Raw genomic sequence first — 22,783 nt, 5'->3', positions numbered from 1 at the left:
ACAGCCACTGAATCCCAGCCCTGGAGCAGGGACTGTCCAGGGCACAAGGGTTACTGCCGCAGCCGGAACCAGTCCTAACTCTTTCCCACTGGAAGGCTGTATCGGATTACTGGGCAGGGTAGCCGAGGCCTCTGCTGCAGGAGGAAGAAGCCAGTGGGACTTGAGGAAACTCACTGGTGTGCTGAAGAGCTTAATGATGCAATTGTAAACAAGAGGCTTGTCCCCACTGCATTGCCTTGGGGGCCCGGACCCTGCCCTTCTCAGCGCAGCATGGGGCCAAGCTGAGCCCCCTGGCTGCACCTCCGTGGAACAGGCTCTCGGTATTGGCATTACCCAGGCGGCTGACGCAGCTGGGACTGGCATGCTGGGGAATAATATGCTGAGGGCAGGGTAAGCGGGAGGGAGCTGGGAGGGAGAGGGTTAAGTTGCTTGTCGGGCAGCACTCCAGGGACCAAAGCTGCTGGCAGGATCTGTAGCCCAGAGGGTTTGCAGGACAAGGTATAAATACCCCAATCTCGGAGCCCTCCAGCCCCCAGATGGTGCCTGGGCTCCGTGCACAGCTAGTCTCCCTAGTCAGAGGAAATCGCAGGCGGCTCATGACCCGCAGGTGAGTGCAGGTGTTTAGTGCTGCTTAGCTGCGAGCAGGAGGGCTGCTTGCTGGGTGCTCACCAGACGCTTACCTAGACCTTTTGCTACTGTTTGAAAATGGGCTTGGGATCCCGGTGCGGTGCCTGTCCACTGCATCCAACTAGAAATGTAAAGCCCCAGTACAGCGAGAGAGCAGGCCAGGGTTTGCTTGAGCTCCGATTGGCTGTGTCGTGGCAGAGGCTACTGGGGTTTCTGGGCACAGCTAGAGAAATCACTCCAGGGCACCTTCGCTTAAAATCTGGGCTGGGATTTCCTCCTTCCCAAGGCAAATACATCCAGCCTCCGCAGCACCTCTGCCAGCCCCACTGGCCAGCCAGAAGCCACACAAGCAAACCCACAGACTTCTCAGCTGCTCTACCAGCCCAGACCAACAGCCCCAACTTCAGGTGAGAGGTTCTTAAGCCTGTTTCACCCAACCTCACACAGATTTTTCCAGACTTCAAAGGGCCCAGCCCCAGAGCCTGGTCAATATATACTTGGATCTTACCCAAACAACCAAGCCAAAGCCAGATCCTTAGATCTAATATCTACGGGTTTATTAATACCAAAGAAAGAACAGGGCTGGAGAAAAGAAATGTTAAAGCAATATGTTACATGCATCAGCCATCACGTCCGGTGCAGGCCAGCAATGTCACTTGCTGATTCTTGAGAGGTAGGAGCAAGTGAGCAGTGAGGACGGGAATACGGCCTGGCGCTGGGGGGGCTGGAGGGAGTGATAAAGCTGTAAGCGGTGGGGGGCAGAGAGCAGGAGGCCAGAGAGGGCCCTTGAAGATGAGATTATCTAATGACCAGCTCAGTGCCTCAGTGCTGCTGATTTTGCTCTTGCAGGGAGCAGAATTCCCGGGAGCTGCACAGGACAGAGCATGTCCGTGGTGCCCACTCCCAACAGCACCGAGGCCAGCACAGACGTATTCACCCTGCTGGGCATCCCAGGCCTGGAGGCGGTTCACCGCTGGCTCTCCATCCCCTTGTGCTTCGTCTATGTCACGGCTCTGCTCGGGAACACCCTGGTGCTAGCCGCCGTCGCGGCGGAGCGAAGACTGCACCAACCCACGTACCTTCTCCTCTCCGCGCTGGCCGTCTCCGACCTCGTCCTCACATCTGCCACTGTGCCCAAAATGCTGCTCCTGCTCTGGTTCCAGGCCGGGGAGATCTCCTTCGCTGCCTGTCTCACCCAGATGTTCTTCGTCCACACCCTGTTCATGCTGGAGTCGGCCATCCTGCTGTCCATGGCCTTTGATCGGTACGTCGCCATCTGCGAGCCGCTGAGGTACAGAGCCGTGGTCACCACGCCCCTGGTGGGGCGAATAGGGGCAGCAAGTGTCCTCCGGAGTGTGTGCCTGGCCTTCCCCTTTATCGTTTTCCTTAAACGGTTACCGTACTGCAGCCACAAGGCCCTCCCCCACACCTACTGCGAACACATGGGCATAGCCCGGCTGGCGTGCGCTGACATCACAGGCGTTATCGTGTACGGTATCTGCGTCACTTTCTTAGCCATCGGCTTCGATGTCGTGTTTATCATCGTGTCCTATGTGCTGATCCTCCGGGCTGTCTTCCTGCTCCCGTCCAAGAAGGCCCGGCTCAAGGCCCTGCGCACCTGTGGCTCCCACATCTGCGTCATATTCATATTCTACACCCCGGCCTTCTTCTCATTCGTAAGCCACTGCTTTGGGCACAACGTCCCTCGCCACATTCACATCCTTCTGGCCAATGTCTATGTGCTGGTTCCACCCACGCTCAACCCCATCATTTACGGGGTGAAGACCCAGCTCATCTGGGACAGGGTGCTGAAAATTGTCAGTCCTCTAAGGTGTGGCCCCTGAACACCCACCCTCAGTTATCACCTGGTGGCTCGGTACTGCTAATGCCTGGGGAAGTGGGCCTGAGGGCCAGGAAGGGTTGGGCTGGTAGTATCATAGACAGAAACGCAGAGTTCTAGCATCTACCTAGGTCTAAGGTCTACATCTAAGTCTGACCTCCATCTTTGTTGATGATGCCTCAGTACTGTCTAGATTCTTTACTAGTTGAGGGTTTTACACAACATTAACTCATTTAGATTACGCATGCACAGTTAATATTCATAACTTCCGGTCTAAAAAGACACATGCAGAGAAATGTGGGAAAAAAAAGCGTTATGTAAATCATAACTTTTCTCATGTTCCCTCACAGGACATATCTTGTGTTAGTTCCATCACAATTCTGTCATAATGGCTTCATGATCCTGCCACTGTGATGAGTATGGGGCACAGTAAGTATCACTGCCTCAACTGACACTTCACTGTGGGACAGCTCCTCAGATTTGTCACCTAAAAGGAATGGCTCTGCTGTGGGAACCTCCCTCACACCCTCTGCTGCCCGGACCAATGTAAAGAATTTATTTAGTTTCTCCACATTAGTGGCATTGATACCTAGTTGGAACTGACCATTCACTTGATGAACACCCTGGTAATTCTCCCACACAGCTGTTCGCTTTTCATGCTGTACACTGTTGGATGGATCACCAGTGGAACCAAACGGTAGACACAGGCCCCCACATTTCACGCTCTTTCCCCCTCCCCGCGTTAAGCCCCATAGCCTGAGTTTCACTAAGCTCCTCTAGAGGGAATCCCATCTTGACCTGTAGGCAGAGGGAGATGGAGAGTTGGCCAATCTCCTCAGAAGTTTACTCAAGGGTCAGCTGCCTGCATGTTTGCCGGTGTATCTCCCGCTAAGTAATGAGATAACTGGCTCTGTGAATAGGGGAAAATCAATGGATGTGATTTATCTTGACTTTAGCAAAGCTTTTGATACGGTCTCCCACAATATTCTTGTCAGCAAGTTAAAGGAATGTGGATTGGATAAATGGACGGTAAGATGGATAGAAAGCTGGCTAGAAGGTCGGTCCCAGTGGGTAGTGATCAATGGCTTGATGTCAGGATGATGGTCAGTTTCTAGTGGAGTGCCCCAAGGTTCAGTTCTGGGTCCTGTTCTGTTCAACATATTTATCAATGACCTGGATGAGGGGTTGGATTGCACCCTCAGCAAGTTTGCGGATGACACTAAGCTAGGGGGAGAGGTAGATATACTGGAGGGTAGGGATGGGGTCCAGAGTGACTTAGACAGATTGGAAGACTGGGCTGCAAAAAATCTGATGAGGTTCAATAAGGGCAAGTGCAGAGTCCTGCATTTGGGCTGGAAGAATCCCAAGCATTGTTACAGGCTGGGGTCCGACTGGCTCGGTAGTAGTTTTGCATAAAAGGATCTGGGAGTGGTTGTGGATGAGAAGCTGGACATGAGTCACCAGTGTGCTATTGTAGCCAAGAAGGCTAATGACATATTAGGTTGCATCAAGAGGAGCGTTGCCAGTAGATCCAGAGAAATGATTATTCATTTTTATTCGGCTTTGGTGAGGCGGCATCTGGAGTACTGTGTCCAGTTCTGGGCCCCCATTTACAGGAAAGATGTGGATACACTGGAGAGGGTCCAGCGGAGGGCGACCAAAATAATTAGGGGGCTGGAGCATATGACTTTTGAAGAAAGGTTGAGGGAAATGGGTCTGTTTAGTTTGCAGAAGAGAAGACTGAGGGGGGACTTGATAACAGCCTTCAACTTACTGAAGGGAGGTTGCAAAGAGGCTGGAGAGAGGCTGTTCACAGTGGTCACAGATGGCAGAACACAGAACAATGGTCTCAAGTTGAGGTTGGGAAGGTCCAGGTTGAACATTATGAAAAACTTTTTCACTAGGAGGGTGGTGAAGCATGGGAATGGTCTACCCAGGGAAGTAGTGGAGTCTCCATCCCTGCAGGTGTTTAAGTCTCGCCTTGACAAAGCCCTGGCTGGGCTGATCTGATGGGTTTGGTGCTGCCTAGGGCAGGGGGCTGGACTTGATGGCTGTTTTAGGTCTCTTCCAGCTCTATTGTTCTATGATTCTGTGAATGTTAACAGCACACCGCTTTCCTGCCAGCCCCAGTAGCCTTTCCCTGTAGAAGAGGGTACAAAACAAGAGCCAAAGGAAATCCGTTGGCCCAGCAAAAGGGAAAGCAGAAGATTTCATGCATTTACCTCAGGCTGCAGAACTGCTGCTCTGGCCTCCCTGACACCTGAGCACTAGGTCACAACTGTCAGCGAGAGCTGGGTTTGGCCCAGTGGGGTGATAAGTGTGTGCCAGTCACCCAGGCCAGGCCTCTCCTGTACAGCTGGAGCTTAGCTCTATGGCTTGGAGTGGATAAGAACTGCATAATGTCTCTTCAGATAGTTTGTGCCCCCCACCCCCAACGTCTTCTCCTGCAATCACCATGAGAACCCAGCTGGGGCACCGGCCACAGCTCTGGTGTCCTGGGACACAGCCACTAAACCTGGTGAGTTGGTGCAGGCAGGTTCCCTGCACTCTGACTGCTGTGCAGCGAACAAGGGCCCAGCAGCTGGAGATGTACCTGTCACACACAGCTGGAGAGGACCTTGAGAGGTGCCCTGCACTCGGGGCAGAACCCACCACCACCCCTGACAGATGGGTTTGTAATGTATTTGTTTCAGATCCCTAATTGGCCCCCTCAAGGGTTGAGCTCACAGCCCTGGCTCTAGCAGCCAATGCTCAAATCACTGAGCTATCCCGCCCCCCGCTCATGGCACTGGCTGGCACCGCAGTTCAGCAGGACCTTGGGAGGGCCGGGGAGCACCCAGATCTCTGCAGTGACCTGGGGGCACCATTTCAAGGTGGCGAGGGAGCCTGTCTCTTTGAAGGCTGTGCACTCAGGGCCACACGAGCACCACGACCGTGTCCACCAGGGCAGGAGAGCTATGCGGCGCCAGTGGAGGGCTGGGGCACGGGCTGAATGCAGGCAAGAGGGTGGGCGAAGGCAGTGGCAGTAACACAGGTGTTCTGGCCATCTCCCCTCCTCTGGGGTGTGTCTGCTGGGGCCTGGCCGAGCTCTGCTGCTATTCCTGCCTGGCCCATTTGCCACCGTCTGTCAGCACTGATCTGAGCAATGACAGGGGGCTGGGGGTTGCAGCAGCTGCTCTGAGGAGGAGATGGCTATTGACCTTTGTCAGGTGAGTAGGCCAGGACGTGACTGAGGCCTGGATCCTACAACCGAGACAAGGAAACAGATTCATTCCTGGGCTGAGTGTGTGTCACACCGGGATTGCACCTACCATTTACCAACACCCCCACACCCACGGCGGCCGCCTGCGGCTTGCACCTCCATTGAGGCGAGTTCTGCCCCATGGGATCTCCCCAGGAGCTTGGCCTATGTCCTCTAGCCAGTTACAGCACAGGCTTTACTGCCCCGGCCTCAGTTCTGTTCAGGTGGCTCCCAGGTGCTTCAACAGAGCAGGGCCCATTGTGCAAGGCTCTGTACATGCGGATGGTGCCAGACCCCTGGCTCGCTGTCTGCTCAAACACTCTGATTGTTAAGGCAGCCTTGAGCGTTGCATCCCAAGGACATCTCATGGCTTTGAAGGATTTTTTGTCCCTCATCTTCACTGTCACCCCTTTCCACAGTTAGGGTTGGCTGGTCCACTACGCACAGGCTCGGCAGACGTGCTCCCCGGGTTCACAGGCTCAGGGCTGATATCTACCTCCTCGTTTCCCCCTTTGTTGATCCCGATCATTTGCAACGTGGAAAGCAAACAGATCGCTGGGAGCCTTCTCAGAGTGCTCTCGCCTAAGAAGCCTGTAACCCAAGAGACATTTGGAAACCGCTGGATTCCATGGGAGGGTTCCAGGCTGTGTAACAATTCTCATCTCTACGGCAATGCAGCAGTGTGACCGGGACTATGCATTTTCATTGCCTTATGTAGTGCAGCTTCTGGGTGGAGGGAGAGACTGGTCATGGTTCACATTTTGTTATTATTAATGCTAAGTTAGATAATACAGGACAAGCCATTTTCTGCCACCTGAGGATTTGAATGTATAACTCAGAAAGATTTTTCTGCGCATTCAGGGGGAAGGAGTTTCAATGACATGGAGCCTGAGCTAGCTATAGCCACAAGAAACATAAATGTCAACAGAACCCCCCTCCTAAAAAGTGAGTTGAGATGGTGATCAAAGGTGACTAATCTATTTGATATAAGTGCTGTTAAAAATTCTAAGACCCAATCCAGCAACACACCTAAGCACATGATTAGAAAAACTAGAATGCTACTAAATAAACTTGGCACACAGGAAATGTACTAAAAGCTGGCTATATTATAGGTCTCAACATGCAGTTCTAAACAGGAACATCTGGGATGTGGGGGATTTAGTGGAGTCCCAGAGGAAGCAGCTCTTGGCCCTATACTATTTAACTTTTTTATCAATGACCAGGAAGGAAACAGTCATCACTGAAAGAGTTAGCAGTTGACACAGAAGTCGGGGGAGTAATAAATAGAGAAGAGGACAGATGACTGCTGCAGAAAGATCTGCGTCACTTGATAAACTGGACAAAGGAAGAATAGGTGTACTTGTATGGCTAGATGTTAAGTGATAGGTATGGGAACAAAGAACTTAGGCAGGTGAGATCCTCCACCAGCTCTTTTGAAACTCTTGGATGTGCTTGGATCTAGATCTGCTGTTTTGAAAATTTCAAAATTTAGTGGCTGCTTTCAGCAGCCTCCTGGGATTAGTGGAATAGAAAGACTTAGCATCACCAAATAATAGGAATAAAATGATTTTTCCCAAATAATGAATAAAATATTGATTGAACATTTTCTCCTTGTGTCCTTTGGTTTCTTTTATCAACTTTCCACAGTTCGAGGCTTCTGATTTATGTTCATTGTTCTCAACTTCCTCTTTTGGCCAATTGTTTATATATATATATATATATAGAGAGAGAGAGAGAGAGAGAGAGAGAGAGAAAGAGATTTACAGAAGTGTTACCAGTGGTATGTATATAGATATAGATATAGATATATTTACCATTGCCACCACTTCTCCTGGAAACCTGGCCGTGTTTAAAATGTGCACGGCCTCTTCTTCAATACTAGGTTGAAGTTTGTAAGTGATTCTCAATGACCATTCACATTTTTGATTCCAATCATTCTGTCCAGCTGATTTGGCTGGTAATTTTTTCACCTTTTTAAGAACATAAGAACATAAGAATGGCCATACTGGGTCAGACCAAAGGTCCATACAGCCCAGCATCCCATCTGCCAACAGTGGCCAATGCCAGGTGCCCCAGAGAAGGAGAACAGAAGACAATGATCAAGTGATTTATCTCCTGCCATCTATCTCCTGCCCTTGTACTGAAGGCTAGGGCACCATACTGTACCCCTGGCTAATAGCCATTTATGGACCTAACCTGCAAAAATTTATCCAGCTCTTTTTTAAACCCTAATAGAGTCCTGGCCTTCACAGCCTCCTCGGGCAAGGAGTTCCACAGGTTGACTGTGCGCTGTGTGAAGAAAAATTTCCTTTTATTAGTTTTGAACCTACTACCCACCAATTTCATTTGGTGTCCCCTAGTTCTTCTATTATGGGAAAAGGTAAATCATTTTTCTATATTCACTTTCTCCACACCATTCATGATTTTATATACCTCTATCATATCGCCTCTCAATCGCCTCTTTTCCAAACTGAAAAGTCCCAGTCTCTCTAGCCTCTCCCCATATGGGACCCTTTCCAAACCCCTAATCATCTTAGTCGCCCTTTTCTGAACCTTTTCTAACGCCAATATATCTTTTTTGAGGTGAGGAGACCACATCTGCACGCAGTACTCAACATGTGGGCGTACCATAGTTTTATATAGGGGAAGTATGATATCTTTTGTCTTATTATCGATCCCTTTTTTAATAATTCCTAACATCCTATTTGCCTTACTAACTGCCGCTGCACACTGCATGGATGTCTTCAGAGAACTATCCACTATAACTCCAAGATCCCTTTCCTGATCTGTCGTAGCTAAATTTGACCCCATCATGTTGTACATGTAATTTGGGTTATTTTTTCCAACATGCATTACCTTACACTTACCCACATTAAATTTCATTTGCCATTTTGCTGCCCAATCACTCAGTTTGCTGAGATCTTTTTGTAGTTCTTCACAATCTGTTTTGGTTTTGACTGTCCTGAACAACTTGGTGTCATCTGCAAACTTTGCCACCTCACTGCTTACCTCATTTTCTAGATCATTGATGAACAAGTTGAACAGGATCGGTCCCAGGACTGACCCCTGGGGAACACCACTAGTTACCCTCCTCCATTGTGAAAATTTACCATTTATTCCAACCCTTTGTTTTCTGTCTTTTAACCAATTCCCGATCCATGAAAGGATCTTTCCTCCTATCCCATGACCACCTAATTTACATAAAAGCCTTTGGTGTGGGACCGTGTCAAAGGCTTTCTGGGAATCTAGGTATATTATGTCCACTGGGTGCCCCTTGTCCTCATGTTTATTAACCCCTTCAAAGAATTCTAATAGATTAGTTAGACACGACTTCCCTCTGCAGAAACCATGCTGACTTTTGCCCAACAATTTGTGCTCTTCTACGTGCCTTGCAATTTTACTCTTTACTAGTGTTTCTACTAATTTGCCTGGTACTGATGTTAAACTTATCGGTCTATAATTGCCAGGGTCTCCTCTAGAGCCTTTTTTAAATATTGGCGTTATATTGGCCGTCTTCCAGTCATTTGGTACCAAAGTGGATTTAAAGGATAGGTTACAAACCACTGTTAATAACTCCGCAATTTCACATTGGAGTTCTTTCAGAACCCTTGGGTGAATACCGTCTGGTCCTGGAGACTTGTTACTATTCAGCTTATCAATTAACTCCAAAACCTCCTCTAATGTCACTTCAATCTGAGTGAGTTCCTCAGATTTTTCACCTAAAAAGGCTGGCTCAGATTTAGGAACCTCTGTAACATCCTCAGCCGTGAAGACTGAAGCAAAGAAATCATTTAATCGCTCCGCAATGGCACTGTCTTCCTTGATCGCTCCTTTTATATCTTTATCGTCCAAGGGCCCCACTGCTTTTTTAGCGGGCTTCCTGCTTCTAATGTATTTAAAAAACATTTTACTATTGTTTTTTGAATTTTTGGCTAGCTGTTCCTCAAAATCTTTTTTGGCTTTTCTTACTACATTATGACACTTAATTTGGGAGTGTTTATGTTCCTTTCTATTTTCCTCACTAGGATTTGACTTCCACTTTTTAAAAGCTGCCCTTTTCTCTCTCTGTGCCTTTTTAACATGGCTGTTTAGCCATGGTGGTTCTTTGTTAGGTCTCTTACTGTGTTTTTTTATTTGGGGTATACGTTTAAGTTGGGCCTCTAGTATGGTGTCTTTAAACAGTTTCCATGCAGCTTCCAGGGATTTTAGTTTAATTACTCTACCTGTTAGTTTCTGTTTAACTAGCTTCCTCATTTTAGTGTAATTCCCCTTTTTGAAATTAAATGCCAGAGTGTTTGACCGCTGCGGTGTTCTTCCCAACACAGGAATATTAAAAGTTATTATATTGTGGTCACTATTTCCAAGTGGTCCAGTAACAGTTACCTCTTGGACCAGATCCTGCGTTCCAGTCAAGACTAGATTGAGAATTGACTCTCCCCTTGTGGGTTCCTGTACTAGCTGCTCCAAGAAGCAGTCATTTAAGGCATCAAGAAATTTAATCTCTGAATCCCGTCCTGAGGTGACATGCACCCAATCAATATGGGGATAATTGAAATCTCCTATTATTACTGTGTTTTTTGTTTTGATAGCCTCTCTAATCTCCCTTAACATTTCAGCATCACTATCACTGTCCTGGTTAGGTGGTCGGTAATATATTCCTAATGCCATATTCATATTAGAGGAATGAATTGTTATCCATAATGATTCTATGGAACATTTTGATTCCTTTAGTATTTTTGCTTCCTTTGATTCTATATTATCCTTCACATACAGTACCACTCTGCCACCCGCACGACCTGTTCTGGCTTTCCGATATAATTTATATCCTGGTATGATAGTGCCCCACTGATTGTCCTCATTCCACCATGTCTTGATTGTCCTCATTCCACCTTTTTGAAACTGGCCCTCTTAAAGCACCAGCAGTATTTATTTCTGGTCTGGCCTTTATCTGTTTGCATATTATAAATGTACTCATGTGCCTAAGCTACCAGCAATTTCCAGTTCTGTGATCAGTTTCTCCTCACCTGTCAGGCATGAGACTGTGGAATTAGCGGTAGTGCAGAACTCCCCCAGGTTGGATGCAATGCTTTTCGAGCTAGAGAACTCTCGTCTATCATATTTAGTCATTCCCAGGATGTTTTAGCACTGGCAGCATGAGACATCCGCAATGTGTCACCCAGAATCACCTTCCTTGTCAGCAGGTAGCTTTCTCCTCCCACACAATGGAGGCAGGTGTGTGAGGAGTCGGAGAGCCTGGTCCTGGTGGGCTTTGAGGGGTGAGCAGACACCAATCGCGTGTCTGTCCCTGTTAGTTTAATACTCATTCATGACAGAGTCCCAGCTCTCACAGGAAGCACAAATACCTGTGAGATCCAGGGGCCTGAGTAAATCCCTGCACCCCGGGTGCTGGCACCAAAGCTGCAGCTCTGCTGCCCACCTGGGTGTCACGGTGGGTAAGGCTGGTCCCAGTAAGCTCCCCACATTTCTCAGTTCCTCTTTAGCTCCCCCTTCACTTCATTCCCTTTTCAGTTCTTGTCAGAGAATCATAGACTCCTACGGCTGGAAGGGACCTCAGGAGGCCACTGAGCCCAGCCCCCTGCCCAAAGCAGGACCAATCCCAGCTATATCATCCCAGCCAGGACCATATCAAGCTGGGACTTAAAAACCTCTAGGGATGGAGATTCCACCACCTCTCTAGGTAACGCATTGCAGTGCGTCACCACCTGCCTGGTGAATCTGTGTTTCCTAATATCCAACCGACACCTGCCCCTCCATAACTTGAGACCATTACTGCTTGTTCTGCCACCTGGCACCACTGAATCAGTCTCTCTCCATCCTCCTTGCAATCCCCCTTCAGGTAGCTGAAAGCTGCTATCAAATCCCCCCTCACTTTCCCACTAATGGAAAAGGCCCCAGAAGGCTTTCACTTGTGGAACAATTACCTTGCGCTGCAAGCCCAGTGGGCAGGTGACCATGACCAGGGCTGCCTGATGCCTCTGGGGTAGAGAGGAGTTCCCCCCTCCTGCTTTGACGGGCCCATGTGGCACTGGTGATTACACCGATGAGAAGGGGATCTAGGCACAGGGCTGGGCGGCTGCCGGCTGTGCTCAGGAAAACCATCAGTCCCAGGCACATCTGTCCAGCAGGGGAGCTTTTTGACACCACTCTGCTCACAAGATGTCCCTGGCCTTGTTGTAGCTTTATATACTCTGCAAAAGCACCTTAGTTACTGCGGAGCTCAGAGGGCATCCAGGGTGCAGAAAGCAGGAGCATTCACCGCTCTCAATGCTCTGGAAGCACCTCATGGGGCATTGCTCCAAACAGCAATACCAGGACGGTTGCTGTTATAGTCCTTATCATCCTGGCTACAATGCACCCTGCTGGTGTAACCCCCCACAGGCAGACCCAAAGCTGGGAACTCAGGAGCTTAGTGCAGGAGCCTCAGCACTTTGATCTAAAACCCACCCGGCACTCAGGGAAGACTAGGGAGGAGACTCCGTTTTCTCTATCTAAGTGGTCTTGGTGGCACTCCAGGGGACCGTGGCCCACGCCCCGCAGGTGTGAGGGTTACACTGGCAGACGCAGCCCTGCCTTCTTGCAGGAACAGCTGCCACCGAGCAGGAGATTTCAGGCTAGAAAGCTGCCCTTATCCCCAGCACCGCAGGAGGCAGCAGAAGAGCTGCAATCACACATGGGTCGGGGGGTACCCCGTGTGTGGGCTGCATGTACATTACTGTACATAGGGGTATTTGATAGGCTGAAACTCTCCCCTCCAGCACTCTTGTCTGGCTACATCCACAGTCCCAGGAGGGTTTTAGTTAGCAGGACGTGGGTGAGGCCAAGTCTCCCAGGGTCCCATAATGTTGGTTTTTAGCAACCAGTCCTGGTTCTCAGTGCTCTGTGATGCTATTTAGCTGTAATTTACCCCTCACTGTCTTCTAAGGGCTCAGTAAGCTGTGGGAGTGTTGGAAATGTGCCAGACCATATTATTATAGGACTAGGAACTTGGGGTTACCTCACAGGGACACATCTAAAGTACAACTTCCTGGGTTCCAAAGAGGGGTTTTCTTGCTTGGCTGGTGGCAGCTACGTCCCAGGGGCAGGGAACCTGTGACTTTAGGGAACTTTGAAACCAAAGCCGCTAGAGACCAGGCATTTCTACAGTCTTTTGTGGGCCCCACCTTCGGCACTCAGAGTGGGGAACAGCCTTGACAGTATGTCTCTGTCAGCCCTGCCCATGGTGCCAGGCGCCTTCTGCTTCCGTTTCACAGCCATCACATTTGACATCATGCATCTGACAAAGCAGGTCTTTGCCCACGAAAGCTTGTGCTCCAAAACATCTGTTAGTCTATAGGTGCCACAGGACTTCTTGCTGTTTTTGAAAATACAGACTAACAGAGCTACCTCTCTGATATTATTCAAGCCTAAATTAATGGTGTTAAAGGGTAAAGAAACGGTTACACATTCTCCGGACAAATTACCAAGTTTCAACCCTTAGCCGCGTCCTGGCAGATAATGTTTGTTTCTGGGTGTTGGCCTGTATATTGTTAGAGATCAACAGTGTAATCAAAGACTTCCTGACTGTACTGTATTCATCCCTCTTTGAAGTGTACAGCAAATCCTCTGTGAATGAAGGCCATCCTCTTCAGCTAATCTGCATGGCTAATTAACAGTCATGCTGTGATGGGGTTCAGGGGTCCCCCTGCACTGCACCCCGTCCGCTGGCAGGAGTGACTCTCACTCAGCAGGTACAACAGAAGGTTCATTAGGCAACAGAAGCCCAGTTTCTCACAGAAGCGATAGTACAACAGCCAGAGACAATCCTTCCAACCCGTCCTGGGGAGAAGACCCCGAGTGGTGCCCCTCTGGGGTGTAGCTTTCCCCCTCCTCAGGCTGGCTGCCTTCCAGCTCTCCCTTTTCCTAGCCTCTAACTGCCGCCCCCGATTCAAAACCCAGCTCAGCTCCTCCCTGCTCTTTGTTCAGGCAGAGGTGTTACCTGCCAGTTGTAGCCCCAGGGTCATCCTTAGCCACTGGGAGCTGCTGCTTGCCTCAGACATCCAGCCTGACTCACACATGCACTCCCCCCACTCCATCACATCTCTCCCCCCTTCCAAACCGAACTGAGCGGGGTCACTTAGCCAGTGACCTGGGGAAGTTCGGGGCCCTCCCTGCGTGACAGGGCATCGGCTGTGGTGTTGTTGTTCCCCTTCACATGGACCACCTCCATGTCATAGTCCTGCAGGAGCAGACTCCACCACAGGAGCTTGGCGTTGGCCCCTTTCATGTGATGCAGCCAGGTCAGGGGTGAGTGATCGGTGTACACGGTGAAACGCCGTCCAAACAGGTACGGCTGCAGCTTCCCCAGTGCCCACACCATGGCCAGACATTCCTTCTCTATAGCTGCGTAGTTCTGCTCCCGGGGCAGCAGTTTCTTACTCAGGTACACGATGGGGTGTTTCTCCCCTTTGTCATTCACTTGCATTAGCAACGCCCCCAGCCCCACGTCTGAGGCATCGGTGAACACCAGGAAGGGATTGTTGAAGTCTGGATTTGCCAGCACTGGGGCCCTGACCAGAGCCTCCTTCAGCGCGCAGAGGGCCTCTTGGCACTGCTCGGTACAGACCACCTTGTCAGGCTTTCCCTTTTTACACAGCTCCGTGAGGGGGGCTGCGATGGAGCTAAAGTGGGGCACAAACCTCCGGTAGTTCCCCGCCATCCCAATGAAGGCCTGGGCCTGTTTCTTAGCCTGGGGTGTTGGCCAATCTCTGACAGCCTTCACTTTAGCTGGCTCTGGCTTTAAGCAGCCGCTGCCCACCTTGTGGCCCAGGTAGGTCACCTCAGCCATTCCCACCTTGCACTTCCCTGCCCTGATAGTCAGCCAGGCCTTCTGGAGTCGGTCCAGCACCTGCTTGAGTTGGGACACATGGTCCTCCCACGTCTGGCTGAAGATGCAAATGTCGTCCATGTAAGCCAGGGCAAAGCTCTACATCCCTTTCAGAAGCTGGTCCACCAGACGCTGGAAGGTAGCGGGTGCCCCCTTGAGGCCAAAGGGCAGAACCAGGAACTCATAGAGCCCCACAGGAGTGATGAAAGCCGACTTCAGCCGGGCATCTTGGTCTAATGGCACTTGCCAGTACCCCTTGGTGAGGTCTATGATGGTGAGGTAACGGGCTCCCCCCAGCTTGTCTAAAAGGTCATCAGGCCTGGGCATGGGGGAGGCGTCCGATACAGTGATGGCGTTAAGCTTGCGATAGTCCACACAAAACCGAACAGACCCATCTTTTTTAGGGACTAACACCACGGGCGAGGCCCAGGGGCTGGATGAGGGTTGGATCACCCCCAGAGCCAGCATGTCTTCAACCTCCCGCTCTATGTCCTGAGCCGTCCTCCCTGTGGCTCTGAATGGCACACACTTGGTAGGGGCGTGGGTGCCTGTCTCTATTCGGTGGACAGCCAGGTCAGTGCGTCCGGGTCTGTCCGAGAACAGCTGTTGGTGCGAATGCAGCACCTCCTTGATCTCCGTCTGCTGGGCAGGGGTCAGCTGGTCTGAGAGGGGAATAGACTCCAGCAAGGAGCCGGCTCCAGTCCTTGTGAGCAAATCTACCAAGGGATCATCCCCCTGCCCCTCCCAGTGTCTGCACACGGCCAGCACCAAGTTCTGTCTGTCCCAGTAAGGTTTCATCATGTTCACATGATAGACCCGGCGGCTGTGGGCCCGGTTCGACAGTTCCACCACATAATTCACGTCATTTAGCTGTTTGACTACCTTGAAGGGCCCATCCCAGGCCGCTTGCAGCTTGTTCCGTCGCACAGGTACAAGGACCATCACTTGATCCCCAGTGGCATAGGCTCGGGCCCTGGTGTTACGGTCATACCAGACCTTTTGCTTCCTTTGGGGCATGGAGAGGTTCTCCCTGGCCAGGCCCATGAGCTCGGTGAGTTTTTCCCGGAAGGTCAGTACATACTGTACCACTGACTCCCCTTCAGGAGAGGCCGTCCCCTCCCACTCTTCTTTGAGCAAGTCCAAGGGTCCCCGTACCCTCCTTCCGTACAGCAGCTCAAACGGGGAGAACCCCATGGATTCCTGGGGCACCTCCCTGTATGCAAACAGCAGGTGGGGTAAGTACTTGTCCCAGTCATGGGGGTATTGATTCATGAAGGTTCTCAGCATCTGCTTCAGAGTCCCATTGAACCTCTCCACCAGCCCATTGGTCTGCGGGTGGTAGGCTGTGGCACAGGTGTGCCGGACCCCACACTTGTCCCACAAGCTTTGCAGTAGGGCCGACATGAAGTTGGACCCCTGATCTGTGAGGACCTCCTTGGGGAACCCCACTCTGCTGAAAATGGACAGCAGTGCATCTGCCACAGTGTCAGCGTCGACAGAGGTCAAGGCCACAGCTTCTGGGTATCGCGTGGCAAAATCTACCACTACCAAAATATATTTCTTCGCCGAACGCGTTGCCTTGCTGAAGGGGCCCACTATGTCCATAGCCACTTTCTGGAAAGGCTCCTCTATGATAGGCAGTGGCCTCAGGGCAGCTTTCCCCTTGTCCTGGGTATTCCCCAACCTCTGGCAGGGATCGCAGGACAGGCAATACAGATGGACAGCTGCAAAGATCCCTGGCCAAAAAAAGTTCTGTAACAACCTTCTCCTGGTGCGGTGGATCCCCTGGTGTCCTGCGAGCGGGACATCATGGGCTAGGTACAGCAACCTGCGCTGGTACTTTTGGGGGACCACCAGTTGCCTCTGGACCTTCCATGGCTCCGCTTTGCATCTGGGAGCCCACTCCCGGTACAGGAATCCTTTTTCCCACAGGAATCTCTCCCTGCAGCCCTCCCCCAGCTGTGGAGCTGGGCTGAGACTGGCCAGTTCCCTCAGCTTCTGCAAGGAGGGGTCTCTCTGCTGCTCTGCCTGGAATTCTTCCGCTCGGGCAGGGGTGGATGCTACTTCCCCATCTCTGCCTGGCTCCAGCACCCCTGGCCTGTGAGATCTGGTTTTTGGGGGCCTCCTTTCTCTCAGGGTTGGCCCCTGTGGCTTTGGCTGGGCCTGTACCCCTGAATCTGGGGAGCGCACCCCTTGTTTTCTTTGGCTACGGGTCAGGACCAGGGCACGAGGGCGTTCACCTTGCCAGTTCTCCAGGTCAGCCCCCATCAGTACATCCGCCGGCAAATGGCTGTGCACGCCCACTTCCTTGGGGCCTTCCTTCTTCCCCCTTTTCAGGTGCACCCTCCCCATGGGCACCTTGAAAGGGGTCCCATCAATTCCTGTTATCATCAGGTGGGAATTGGGTATCACGCAGCCCGGTGCCACCACCCCGGGTCGGGCCAGCGTCACGTCAGCGCCTGTGTCCCGGAATCCTGTGACCTTTTTCCCGTCTACCTCGAGGTGTTTGAGACACTTGCTCCACAGAAGTAGTGCCGCCCCCAGTCTGTAAACTGACCTCTGAGCATTTGGTCCCCCTGAAGAGCTGGTCTGTGGGGCGGATTCGGCCCAATCCGAGTGCCCATTGTCAGCACCACCCGCCTTGGCCGCCAGCCCCTCTGGCTTCTGGGACCCCACCCAGTTGACTCCATGACCCCCCAGCCTGCTCAACCTGTCTGGGAGCCTGGGGCACTGGGCTGCTCTATGCCCCTTTCGCCCACAGCGATAACAGCCTTGGACTTGTTGTGTCCCTCGGGCCGGCTGCTCTGTCCGGGCTCTGTTTGGCTCTCTCGGGGGTGGGTGGCTGGCCCCTCTTTCCTGTGCTCGCCGAAGAGGTGATCCCCTCTGTCGTACAGTTAGGGACCGGCCTCTCTGAGATTCTCGGTTTCCCCGGGACTCCCTCTCCCTCTGGGTCTCCCTCTCTCTCCGGGACTCCCTCTCTTTGTGGGGCTCACTTTCAAACCTGGCCCAGCTGTTTGTGAAGTCATCTGCCAGTTTCCCTGCATCATGTGAGTCCCCTGGCTTCCGGTCCACGAGCCACACCCTCAGGTCAGGTGCGCACATCTCGTAGAATCGCTCCACGACCGCCAGCTCGATCAGGTCCTCTACGGACTGGACTCCCATTCCGAACGCCCACTTCTGGTAGTATTGCTTCAGGCGGGCGATTGTATCTACGTGGGTGTCCTCTGGCCTCTTCTGCGCCTCCTGGAACTTCTTCTTGTACATCTCCGGAGTCAGCCCGAACTTATGCAGCAGGGCCTGTTTGAACCGTTCATAGACCCCAGGCTGCAGCCCCTCCAGCTGGCTGAGCACCGCTGCGGCCTTCTGGCCCAGCAAGGGGGTGAGGTGCCAGAGCCACTCATCTGGGGGAACCTCATGCAACTCACAGGCTCGCTCCAAGGCAGTAAGGAACTCGTCCATGTCCCCTGGGTCCTGACCCTGGGCCAGCACACGCGTCTCCAAGTGACTGGCCACCCCGATCCGTCTGGCCCTCTCCCCGCTTACCGCAGCTGGGGCCTCTTGGCGTCTCGCCTCTGCCATGGCTCGCTCATGCTCCCGCTCTCGCTCTCTCTCCTCCCGCTGTCTCTCTCGTAGCTGGCGCTCGTGCTCACGCTCTCTTTCCCGTTCCTGGTGCTCGTGTTCCCTCTGCCATTCCTGGGCTTCCAGTTCCTTTAATTTCACCTCGAGTTCCAGCCGTCTCAGCTCTGCAGCGGGGGGCTCTGCCCGCGATGGACCACCGCTAGCTGAGCATGACCTGGCGGGCACCGCGTCTGTCTGACGGCGTCGAGCCCCTGCTCCTGTCGGAGAATCCGAAACGCTTCCCGAGGCTGACCAGCCACTTTCTGCCGGGACAGGCTCTGCCCCCCCAGATCGGTCATTCTCTTCCAGCTGTGCAATCAGCTGGGCCTTGGTCGCCTTCCCCACGGTCAGGCCCCTCTCTCTGCACAGCCCCGCTAGCTCTGCCTTCAGGAGTCGGGTATAATCCATCTCCCCGCTATCTCCCGGGGTATCCACTCACCAGCAGCAGCTGCAGGAATGGCTCTGTTCCCGCTCTGGCTCTTGTGAGACTCCTTCCCTCTTTTGTGCTCAGTCAGCCACTGCTGGGAGCTCATCCGTGGGTGCAGTGCATCCCACTTCTGACACCAGTGTGATGGGGTTCAGGGGTCCCCCTGCACTGCACCCCGTCCGCTGGCAGGAGTGACTCTCACTCAGCAGGTACAACAGAAGGTTTATTAGGCAACAGATGCCCAGTTTCTCACAGAAGCGACAGTACAGCAGCCAGAGACAGTCCTTCCAACCCGTCCTGGGGAGAAGACCCCGAGGGGTGCCCCTCTGGGGTGTAGGTTTCCCCCTCCTCCGGCTGGCTGCCTTCCTGCTCTCCCTTTTCCTAGCCTCTAACTGCCGCCCCCGATTCAAAACCCAGCTTAGCTCCTCCCTGCTCTTTGTTCAGTCAGAGGTGTTACCTACCAGTTGTAGCCCCAGGGTCATCCTTAGCCACTGGGAGCTGCTGCTTGCCTCATACATCCAGCCTGACTCACACATGAACTCCCCCCACTCCATTACACATGCCCAGTGGAGGGGTCTATTGGGAAGTCTCCCTGATTGCCTCCCCACTGGGATGCTGGGCGGGGAAAGCTTGAAGTCACAGGGTGTCCTACAACCCTATATCGGACGTTGAGTTGATAACTCCCAAGGGATGTTGTCAGAATTATTAGCAACTGCAGAGCTCATGAACTCTTCTATGAAACCAGGTCCCAGAAGTGGATTCATAAGTGCTACAATACTGACTTCCGAACCAATGCCTGCTCGTTTTGCTTTCTTTTTGAATCAGCATTAGTGTGTGTGCATTTGGGAAAAGGTCTGAACTATTCCTTAATCCGGACGCAGGGGCCGTCACCAGTCTGATCGCTTTGGGCTGGTAGAACTTCCTCATGTGAGTTCTTTGCCTGATTAGTCCCTGTTGACACCTCAGCCTCCACCTGTGTCCCCAGGGGCTGTGTGACATCGCAGGAGCTGCTGCAGGGAGAGCGTATAAATACGCCCCCAGCCGGGCAGTCTGCGGCGCACGATCCAGGCAGGCTGGCCCGGCGGCTCGTTCCTTCCATGGTGAAGATCATTGTCATGTCCATCCTGGTGAGTCCAGGGCAATGTGAGCAGAGGTGGGGGTGGGTGAGTCTCTGACTCTTCTGCGCTGCATTTCAAGGTGAGATATGAGCCCAGCAAGACCGAATACGTTTTTATTCTCTCAACCGTGCTACTGAAACTCTGCCTCTGGCTGGTTAGCCGGTGCCAGGCAAATCTCCTCTGGACAGAGCAGCTCAAACACCAGCCTGCTCAGCAAAGGCATCACAGCTTCTGCACAGAACCCAGCCCACTGGGGAGGGAGTGGGGGTGGATTTTTTTACATGAGTCTTTCCAAGCTGACAAGCCTCAGTGGGTCTGTATCTGCAAAGAGCCTGGAGGTCTGTGGCACCTTAGAAACTAATAGGTGGATTTGGAAAGAAGCTTTCATGGTTCCAAAGCATGTTTGCCTCTGACAACGTGGGTTTTACCATGACAGCTTATGCCCAAATCGTCTTTCAAGTGTTCCAGGGTTCCTCATTGCCATTTAACACTGAGACATCCTCAGCTCTGCATGAGAGTTCCCTGCCCCACGGCTCTGCCGTAGGAGGAGGGATTTCTCCCATTGCCACTGGCCAGTGTTTTCTCTGCACTGGCAGGACGGCCGGTGCACAGGAGGGTGGTTCTGGGGCCCTGGGACCTGACAGGAATGGCAGAGCCCATAGACCTCTGGGGAAGTGGGTCTTACCCGCGAAAGCTCAGAAATTAGTTGGCCTGAAAGGCACAACAGACCTGCTTTTTAATCGTTCTCCCTGCTGTTCACTGCAGACTCCCAGCCCAGCACCTCCACCTGCTGATCCGGCGCTGCTTCCCCATCCTGACTGAGCACATCTCAGCATGTGCCACACACCCACACATAAACGGACTCACACACACACAAACAACGACACAGCACAGACACTCACACACAGATACACACTCTCAGCTGCCTTAAGGGAAAATAAAACCCAAGGTGGTAGCAGAGTGAGATGCAGCACATTTCCCTACCATCTGCTTCTCCCCACTCCCCGCCTGGCTTCTCCCCCAGCTTTCCTCCTCCTGCCTTCAGCTGCCCACCCTGGGAGCCAGCTCAGCCCCCTGCCAGTGCACACGGACGCGGAGAGGCTCCCAGCCAGCTGGGGCGAGTGTGACCAGCAGTGCCACTGGGCTGGCTCCAGCCTGGGAGCAGAGGCAGGGCTGAGCCATTCCTGGTACACGGCCACCAGTTGCAGGGGTTTGTACTGGGCACAGCCCGGTCCCCATGTCCCACACTCTGGCGAGATGGGAACTTGCAAGAGGTGTGCAGCCAGGTACATGGAAACACTCCCCAGCTTCCAGTGTGGACGTAGCCACAGGGACAAACCCTGCTCAGCCTGACCAGCTGTGCAGCCACTGACCTCCCTGCGCTGCTCACCTGTAACCTGAGCTCTCCCGGCTGGGCCTGGTGCCTTAACCCTTCATGCTTAACCCTGATGTGCTGCAGGGGTTTGAGTTGGGGGCTGTAGGTGATGACAAGTGGTGTTCTGTTCTTTATCTTCTAGGGTCTATCTGGAAGTAACTGGCTTCCGGGTGTTCGTCTGGCCCTGTCAATCTGTTTCTTTACTTCTCCCAGTGGGTAGTGAAGTTTTACGGATGCTTGGTAAAGATCTTACAGTTTTTGTCTCTGTCTGTGTGACTGGAGCAGATGCGGTTGTAGCTAAAGCTCTGGGTGTAAATGATGGAGTGTGTGATGTGTCCTGGTTGGAAGCTGGAGGCATGTAGGTAAGAGTAACAGTCAGTGGGTTTCTGGTAAAGAGTGGTGTTGAGTTAGCCATTGGTGGTGTGTACTGTGGTGTTCAGGAAGTGGATGTCTGGTGCAGACTGGCCAAGGCTGGGGTAGGTGTTGGGGTGCAGGTCGTTGAAATCCATGTGGAATTGAAGGGTCTCTTTACCAGGGGTTCAAATGATAAAGACGTCACCAAGGTAGCATAAGGAAAGGGGGGTAATAGGTGAAAGGAGCTGAGGAAATGCTCTTCCAAGTCAGCCATATCTACATTAGCAGAGTGTGGGGCCACATGGGTGTCCAGAGCAGTGCCATTGATACGGAGCCATAAATAGTTGTGAGTGAGGAGAAAGTTGCATAGCTCAGCCCCCAGATGTCCTATGATGACATCAGGGCTGGTGCTCCTGATGGCTTGTAATACATCTTCATGTGGAGTATTGCTGTAAAGAGCTCCTACCTCCATGGCAGCAAAGATGGTATTTTCAGGAAGATTTCAGATGTTCGGTAGTTTCCTCAGGAAGCCGGTGGTATCTCAGCGATAGGTAGGAGTGCTGGCAGCATACAGTTTGAGGAGGGAGTCAGCATTGCAGGACCATCCTGCTGTAAGAGTGATGATACCTGAAACGATAGGGTGTTTGGGGTTTCCAGGTTTATGGTCTTGGATAGAAGACAGAATATTCCTGGCTGGGGCGCTGTCGGCATCTCTGTAAGATGTTGGTCCCGAGTTGAAGCAGGGAGTTTTCTGAGCAGATGATGTGGTTTGTTTTGGTATTCCTCGGTAGGCACAGAGGAAAAAGCCCTGTAGTACGGGGTCTTGGAGAGTTTCCTGGCAGCCTCCTGTTCATAGTCTGACTTATTCATGATGACTACAGCAAACACCTTTCTCAGTTTCTTTGGTTATAATGTCAGAATTACTTTTAGGTGGTGGACAGCACCGCCTTCAGCATGGCTGTGATTATGTGCCACTTGGTGTTGTTTGTGCAGGATGTCAGCCTGTGCACATTTGTGGAAGCATTGAATATGGAAATCCAGGCTGCCATTATGACTGTCAGCGAATTAACATAAATCGGGCACAAGGAATTGGAAAATACATACCCCTGCAGCGGTACACTTCAGCCTCCCAGCATGTTCCGTAATGGACCTTACCGTGGCCATTGTGTTACAGAAGGCTACGACCGCCAGATGACAGAGGGAGACATCCGAACTGGACTTCATTGGCAAATTTGACACATTTAACTTGGGGCTTAACAGAGATCTCAGTTATTTTGTGTGTTACAAGAGTGATTTTCC

At 52.1% G+C, this 22,783-nt stretch overlaps 1 protein-coding gene across 1 annotated transcript; it reads left to right on the top strand.

Annotated features, from left to right (window-relative positions):
- Positions 1 to 1,511: 1,511 nt before the first annotated feature.
- On the top strand, positions 1,512 to 22,558 carry LOC142007591 (olfactory receptor 52D1-like). Its single transcript, XM_074984282.1, has 3 exons — positions 1,512 to 2,458; positions 19,623 to 19,764; positions 22,478 to 22,558. Exons 1-3 carry the CDS (start codon positions 1,512 to 1,514, stop codon positions 22,556 to 22,558), a joined length of 1,170 nt encoding a protein of 389 aa, XP_074840383.1.
- The last annotated feature ends 225 nt before the right edge of the window (positions 22,559 to 22,783 follow it).

The sequence above is a fragment of the Carettochelys insculpta genome, chromosome 1, assembly GCF_033958435.1.
Source record: "Carettochelys insculpta isolate YL-2023 chromosome 1, ASM3395843v1, whole genome shotgun sequence".
NCBI lineage: Eukaryota > Metazoa > Chordata > Testudines > Carettochelyidae > Carettochelys > Carettochelys insculpta.
The sequence above is the reverse complement of the archived record's forward strand: the minus strand, read 5'-3'. Positions and strand labels throughout refer to the sequence as shown.

Excerpts from the sequence above, each read along its gene's own strand:
- LOC142007591 (XM_074984282.1), top strand. The coding sequence starts at position 1,512 with ATGTCCGTGGTGCCCACTCCCAACAGCACCGAGGCCAGCACAGACGTA. Across the intron at positions 2,459-19,622 it reads AAAATTGTCAGTCCTCTAAG|GGGCTGTGTGACATCGCAGG; the intron begins GTGTGGCCCCTG and ends CTGTGTCCCCAG. Across the intron at positions 19,765-22,477 it reads TCATTGTCATGTCCATCCTG|GATGTCAGCCTGTGCACATT; the intron begins GTGAGTCCAGGG and ends TTGTTTGTGCAG.